The 8,373-nt window shown below is 35.0% G+C and overlaps 1 protein-coding gene across 1 annotated transcript; it reads right to left on the bottom strand.

Annotated features, from left to right (window-relative positions):
- Positions 1-5,004: 5,004 nt before the first annotated feature.
- On the bottom strand, positions 5,005-7,373 carry LOC108469085 (cytochrome P450 78A3-like). Its single transcript, XM_017769975.2, has 2 exons — positions 6,017-7,373; positions 5,005-5,836 (listed from the first exon to the last, which is right to left on the bottom strand). Exons 1-2 carry the CDS (start codon positions 7,160-7,162, stop codon positions 5,213-5,215), a joined length of 1,770 nt encoding a protein of 589 aa, XP_017625464.2. The 5' UTR covers positions 7,163-7,373; the 3' UTR covers positions 5,005-5,212.
- Positions 7,374-8,373: the final 1,000 nt, after the last annotated feature.

Genomic DNA, 8,373 nt, shown 5'->3' on the forward strand with positions numbered 1-8,373 from the left:
GTTCTTTTACTTGATTATGGCATGTATAGGAACTTTTGATTTTGTGTTAGTGTTACATTGTTTTGGGGCCAAATGTGTTGGCTTGTTTTAGTATTTGATTGATTTTGTATAAGGTCATGGAAAAATGGCTAATATTGAAAGTTATTATATGAATAAAAAAGATCTTTCATGAATGAGAAAATTTTTGGTTGCTTAAGTAAATGTGAAATGTGTAGAGACCTTAAATGTGGTTGCTGGATTGAGAAATCATGTTATGTTAATCCTCAGTATGGTGGATGTTGTTATATTGTGTTTCAGGGTGGTAAAGGGCTTGGTAGATTATCTACACGGGTAGATAACCTTATATTATCCACACGGGTAGATACACGGGCGTGTGTCTAGGCCGTGTGTGACACACGGTCAGCCCCACTGGCGTGTTGTTGAACCGTGTGTCCTCTACACATTAATTTTACAAGTCAGTATGCATGGTAATAAACACATGGGCAGAGACACGGCCGTGTGTCTCAGCCGTGTCCTCTACCCACGGGTGTGTGCCTTGGTCGTGTGCCCTTAATTAGATGCTGACATCAGAAATAGAATGTCAAGGTTTTTAGACACGAGCGTGTCATGGCCGTGTGAAGGACACGGGCCATGGACACGGGCGTGTGTTAGGCCTTGTGAAAACCCCTGTAGGTTTGAATTGAAAAATAATCTACACGGGCGTGTCCCTGGATGCTTAGGCCATGTGAACCACACGGGCCATCAACACAACCATGTAAAAGTTCCACACGTACGTGTTGCCCTTCCACACGAGTGTGTGCCCTGTTTCAAGGGTTATTTTTCTAAAGTTGGTTAAAGGACCCGAGTTGGTCCCGAATGGTTTCCAATTGATGTTTGTGGCCTCGTAGGCCCATATTAAGGAGTTTAGACAAAGTTCGAAAAACTTTTAAATTTGAACAAGTCTTGATGACATCGAAAGGATTGTATGCATGTGTTTAAGTCAGGTAATGCCTCGTGCCCATTCCCAGTCTCGGACACGGGCAAGGGGTGTTACATAGCTACTCGAGTATCCAAATTATTTTGTTATAGTTCTTCAGGATATCTGTTAAAGAAAGCATATGTATTGACTTCTTGAATTGCTTGGAAATGATGTGTTTATATGACTATTGAAATATTAGCTGTTGAAATTGAATATATGATGAATATGTGTTTAAAGGTTGTGTTGAAACGATATCACAATTACCATAAAGTTTATAATTATATGTATAAAACACTCATTTTGTAAATGTAATATATGGTGATAAAGATATATGTTTAAAAGAAATGGTATATGAATGTGAATATGAAATTTCGTGATCAATTGGTTAATATGATTTATATGTTAGATCTTTCTTTTTGAATGATATAGAAGCATGTCGTACTGAGTGATTGAGAGATTATATGATTAATACGTGAAATGCTCAACTTGTTGTTTTAAATGTCTTGACAGGAAATCTTATTACATTATTTATATTTGTTTACTTAATTATAAACTAAGGTAAGAGTTTTGTGTAAGTAGTTATGAACTTACTAAGCTATATAAGCTTACTCTGTTTCATTTCCTATTTTCTGTAGTTGGTGTTTTGCAGAACTAGGCAATCGGATCAATTTTCAAGGCTCACACCATCAAGCTTCAGTCTTGGTAGATTTTGACTCGTTTATTATGTTTTGTGGCATGTATATAGGTGATCTTTGGGTTGTTGGTTTGAAGCTATAAGTTGAAGTTGTAATTTTCCTTTTATAATGTTGAATTTAAATATTTTTATGGTATGCTTATATAGTATGTGATGAATGCATGTGTGGTGATGGTTTGCTTAATCTTGGTTCATGACATAGTTGGGAAATGGTATATCTTGAATAAAATGTATGGTATACGTGTTAGTTGATAATTGTGATATATGCATTTATTGGTTTAAGTTTTTTCATTGATATAGTAAGCTTTGAATATGTATATAAGTAACTCTATGTTTGAGATATACATATACGATCAACTTTGGTAAAAGATAGGTATGTTTTAGGTTGATAAAAAGGTGTGGTTTGGAATACACTTGGTAAAATGCACATTGGTGTTTATATATATATATTCTATTATGAATGGTTAGGTTATGTAATTTGTGGCATATTTTATTTGATTTGAATAGGTTGAAGAATGACTTAATGGTTGCTTGTAGAGTAAAAGAACTTAAAGTTTTGTAACTTATTTGAAAAGAAACTTATAAGTACACACGGTCTATAACATGGTTTGACACACAGTCAAGTGCCTTACACGGGCATTTGCCATAGCCATGTAGTCTGTATAGTTTAGGTGACAATTAGTTCACACGGCCACAGTTAGTTACACAACCTAGCGACACGGCCGTGTGACCTTGAATACATGGCATCAATCTGGTACACGATTTGGGGACACAACTATGTGGTTTAGCTCCACACGGCCATGTGACCTATGTTTTACATTTTTACCATACTTTTCTAAAATGTTCCAAATTAGTTATTGTTTTGTTCTGAATTGTTTTAGAGCTTCCATAAGCTCGATTAAGCCTCGATAATGTATGAATAACATGTTATTACTATATGATTGATGATTAAAGTTTGTTTAGAGAAATTTGAATTGGTATAGCATGATTTTGTTATGTTGTGTGTGGTATCATCCCGTAACCGTAATCCAATGTCAAAGACAAGTGAAGGGTGTTACAAAGAAAGGGGTCCATGAATAGTCCATGCAAAGCATACAAGTGTTATGTAAAGTTGATGCACGTGAACAATGTTTAGATGAATGGGTATCCGCGTGATTAGTGGTTAATAGTGAAAAGTATCCGCATGTGAACTAACCTGGTTGTGGTGTGAAATTGTTTGTGTTTTGTGATCAGGCATGGCTAATATTTGCATGAAAATTAATTAATGGTGACTGCATTTTGCAACAGATAGTATCCGCCAATGAACCCTTATTGTTTGGTGTTATGAATCCGCCAACATATCGTACGCAACTATATTGGATATCTATGGTAATTATTGGTATTACTAAGTGTTGTAAAAGCCTGGCTTAATTTTACTTCTTGAGAACCTTGTTCGAAAGTATATTATTTATCATTGGAACTCACAAAGTTCGTTATGAACTTACCTAGTTTCCCTTACCATTTTAGGATTTGTATAGAAAGTGGACTTTTGAAGGGACTCAGCCTGCTAACGGATTCTTTTATGAGCCATTCATTGTTTTGTTGTAACATGTATATCAAATTGAGGTGGCATGTGGTCTAAGTCTATTGAAATGGAATTATGTAAATGCGGGTTTGAATTTCTTCTATATACTCATTTGTATATAATGAATGATGGCACTTTGTCATTTTATTAACCTTTATGTTATACAAATTAAGGCTTACTCTTGTTTTCCCTTAATTTGTGTCTTAATTCTTTTAATGCATTGTATGACATTTGGAACATATATTTTTATTTTCTTCTAGTCTTGTTTTAAAACTATTATTTCGCTAAACGTCATTTTAAAATTATTTTTATTAAAATCATATTGATTGCCTTAACTACTAAAACTAAAGTTTTTTTCATTACAAAATGTTTTGTGCTTTTCTGGTAACACCATCGTTCATTGGTCAGACGACCGAATTGGGGTTTTATAGTTGTTTATGTTAATATATGTTTAACGGTTACAATTTTTTTACATACTGAAATAGTTAGAACTTTTTAATTTATGCCAAACTTGACATGCATGATCTACATAAATGAAGAATAAAATATGAGATAAAATATTAATCATATAAAAAATTTTTGAAGGGTGTAAAATCACTTAAGTTAAGTTATACACTGATGCAACTGGATCTCTCTCTCTCTCTTTATGTATATATATATATATATATATATATATATATATATATTTGTTGTCAATATTTCGTTCATAAAGTTAACTTGGAATGTGGTTGATGAGAATGTCATTGTTAAGAAAATTATTTTACAATGTTTGATATACACTAGAAAATATTGATTAAAATCTTGAGAAAGCCAACTTGTTTGATATATACTCAACATTGTCCTAAGAATGTAAGGTTACTTAACAAAATTATCCTTATCAAATAAAAATAATATTAATGTATTTTAATATTTTAAATAATTTTATCATTAATAATTATTTAAATTAAATATTTAATAATAATATTTTCAATAATCTTTATTATTAACAAAGTATGATTCTCGAGTTCGATCTAATCCATTATATGAAAACATTAAAATACCTTACATGTTAAGTCAAGGTTATAAAGATTTACAATTTATAATTTTTTCCTCATTACATTGTAGGTATAAATTCAAGTATATTAATATATTATATATATGACTTGAATATCTTACTACTAATTTTAAACTAGTAATTTGATTTAGATGTAACATTTTTTTCATAGCGGTTAGATTTGTTTTTAACACAGGATTTTTTATGTAAGCTTTGTTAAGGTGGTATGCCGTAAGTTGTTCTTGATGAGAAAGTTAGGCAAAGAATTAGTTTAAAATTTAGATTTGAGAATAGGTGATGTTAATGTTGTTGCTGGAGCAATAAGATATCTCTATGAATAGCTTATTTTCACACAATTACATAATTCTACAAGTTTTAAGTTTTATGTACTAGAAAATGAGAAAACAATTGTGTTTTAAGTTTTAAGTTTTAAGCTTTAGAAAATGAATCGAAATTGTAGCAACTAAAAAAAAAAAAGACAAAACAAGCACAAATTGTGTTTTTCCATTTTTTTTTTTTAGATTGAATAAGTTGAAAGGATAATTTAGAAAATAACTTTTAGGCCAATTATTAAGAAATTCAATTTTTAAGTAACTTCAATAGAAAACATTCTAATAAAAGTAAATTAATTTTTTTCATCCCAAATGTTAGAATAACATTCTAACCAATGCATTCCTTGAAAAGTTATAACTTTCTATACCAAAGACTCCCTAACTGTTGCCTTTGGAAATTGAAAAAAGAAATGAAAAATGAGATGATCAAAACCTTATTGCAGTTAAATAAAATTACATAATATTATCCATATATATAGTAGGGACGTAGGTCAGGAAGCATTGATATTTCTACAGAAAACATCAAGATATATACATTTTAAATCTTACCATATATATCTAACAACTGGTTGCTAAATAAGGATAGTATATAATCTCAGATTGAACCATCATAAATTGTGCGATTATCATTTCATCTGCGCCTAGGCTGCACTTTGACCTTAAGAGGGTTAGCCATTTCGCAGGAGAGCCTAAGCCTTTCGGTGAGATCAACTGGATTAGCATCCGATTGCACCCACTCGAATTCATGCAATAAGGATCCCACCCAAAAGTTAACAGTGGCCAAACCCAATGTCTTACCTGGGCAAGTCCGACGGCCTGACCCGAATGGCGCCAGCCTAAGGTCTGACCCTAACACCGAGAATTCCACATCAGTAATATTATCCTTGGACACGAATCTCTCTGGCATGAACTTGAGTGGGTCCACCCAAATTTCTGGGTCCCTGGTAATGGCCCACATGTTAACCATGGCTGTGGTCCCAGCAGGCACGTGATATCCATCAATAGTAGCGTCTGTGATTGCCAACCGGGCCCATGATAGAAGTGGGCCAGGTGGGTGCATCCTCAGAACCTCCTTCACTACTGCCTGCAGGTAAACCATCGATTCAATATCTGATTCCATCAACGCTCGTGATTTCCCCACAACTTCATCAAGCTCCGCCTGCACTCTTGACTGGATTTCCGGGTGAAGCACCATTCTCGCTAGAATCCACTCTATTAAAACCGCCACAGTGTCCGTTCCTCTAAATATCATCTCCTGCGTAATTAGGACAAAGCAATTAATTGTACTTAAAAGCTAAGAAAATGTACATATTATCGTAATCTAATCATCAAACTGATCCAAGATTCCATCCTCGATTCTTTTCCCATCACAGCTAGAAAGCAAAAAACCATGCCTATAAAAAAATAAAATAAAATTGCTTGCTTTGTTGCTTACCCAAAGTACGGCAATCATATCGTTGTCCGAGAGTCTATGAGGTCCAGTGAGAGAAAGTAAAACGTGCACGAAATCATGGTTTATTGTCTCAGGTTGCAGTTTATGTTGTTGAATGATTCTACTCACAAACTTGTTCACTTTGGGAACAAGTTGGGTGCATCGAAGCCGGATTTTTTGAAGGTCTAAACCAGCAAGCCATGGGAGATGATCAGACCAATTGAGCTTCCCTAATAGGTCGTAACCTTCTTCGACAAGCTGGTTGAGTTGTTCAGTTTCAGTATTTGACGAGCCAAGTTGATACTTGCTGCCAAACACCGAGCACATCATGTTGTTAAGAGATGCTTTCTTTAGTATATCCCGTACGGAGATTTCTCCGGTTCCACCACGACATGCTATTATAGAACGCATTTGAGAGGCGATATCAGACCTCTGTGCCTCGGCGAAGCTGATTTGTTTAGGACAAAATAGATGTGTGGCAGCAATTCTTCTGAGGGTTCGCCAGTAAACCCCATAAGGAGCGAAACCAATGGCTCTGTTGAACATTAAACTGTATGCCGACTCTTTCACAGGACGATCAGCAAAAATGGAACTGTTAAGAATCTCTTTGGCTACATCAGGGTTGCATGTAACCATAACCCTTGTATCACCCAAGCTAAAGGCCATGAGCCGTTTAGCATCAAAACACTTAGCTGCTGCAGAAATTTTATGGTGAGCCAGATTAAGCATGATGTTCATGCTTCCCAGCACTGGGAAACCTCGTGGTCCTGGAATGATATTGTGCTTCGCGGCACCTCTCTTCCGCAGCCAACGATACTTACCCCAGGCAGGACCTCCAGGGTACAACCAGAAACAGAGGGTCATACCCAGCCAACCCATGCAAAGTAAAAGAAGAAGCCAAACTGAGTTTTGAGAGGAGAAAGTTTTGCATTTGGAAGCAATAAACAAAAGCCAAAAGCAATCAGAGTTAGTTTCCATGGAGATCAGGAAAATGGCGGATGATATTTTGTTTGTTTGGTTGTTTCCTCTTCTGGTTGAGACTATGGAATGAGAGCGTTGCTTATATAGAGATTTTTTTTTTTTTTTTTGTGGACTACAAGAGTAACGGTTAAACAGAAGCATTATGAGATATGCCACACGGATCGGCATATATCAACATTATAACGGAATTAAAAAAAAAATCGAAAAGTTAAAATCGATATCAGTGTGCGCCGCCACTAGCAAAACCGAAAACGAGGCTTCATGAGCATGGAGCCCCTTGCATTCCCCACGCTCGTTTCTGCTCGTGGGGTTCATTTTCTTGGAACACGTAAGCCCCTAGCTGCTACCATTCTATCTTTTTCGATCCACAGCTATCAAACCACTAATATCAAAGGCTAGTAGCAGCATATTACTGGTAATAATTGACAAAGGCAGCCATTCCGATTCGCTATGTTAATGAATTTGGCATCGCTCTCAGAATTTAGGCATCGGCGGTGTATGTGGTGGTCCTGAGCGAGCCCTCCACTTCCAGGCCACATTAATCAAATATCATTCTTTTTCATACCCAATCATGTCGATGTAGTATCTTCCTCTTCTTTTTATTTCTTTTTTATAATCTCATGGGCACAAAACTTTTACATGGTTACAAAAAAAATTCATGAAAGTAACTCTTTTAAGTTTTTCGAAAAAGAAAATTAAAAGAACAAGAATCATTAAAACAAACTAGCAGCGGCATTGGTGAATGTTAATTAGTATTTGATTAAAATTAGCAAAATGATCAAGCATTTTTAAGGCAATTATATATAGGGTGAGTTTGGATGGGTTTAGGGGTGCGTTTAGTTTAGTTTTTGTCTCACGCTACAATATCGTTATAGTAGTTAATATCACCGTCACCATTATTTTTATATTAACCACAGATAAACACATCACTCATCCAAACCCATTCATAATGATTAACTCAAGTGAGACCACCTTAAAAAATAAAGAATTATGATATCCCTTTAATTCTCTCCTCATGCAATTTAATTGTCTCATCAGGTAGGATTTGCTTTCAGCATCATCCCCACGACCAAACATAGTGGAGTTATTTCCCTCGATTCGTCAGAAAAATACTCTTCCAGCTGAAGGTGTGCGTATCACCTTCCCAAAATTTCCAGAACGCACTTATGAAATATTTCTGGAAATCAAAATTGTAGGACGGGATTCAAGACTTAAGAATTGTAGCAGGTATGCTATGCCAAAAACACAGACCACTTTTCTTTTTGGACATTAAAACAAGCACTGCCTTTTAGCTATAAACCCTTAAATCAAGAAACTTCCTTAATCCTCAGCATTATTGATACCTTTGATCAGAGTTTAATATTTATTATGTGCAGGAT

Source organism: Gossypium arboreum, chromosome 8 (genome assembly GCF_025698485.1).
Source record: "Gossypium arboreum isolate Shixiya-1 chromosome 8, ASM2569848v2, whole genome shotgun sequence".
NCBI classification, from domain to species: Eukaryota; Viridiplantae; Streptophyta; class Magnoliopsida; order Malvales; family Malvaceae; genus Gossypium; species Gossypium arboreum.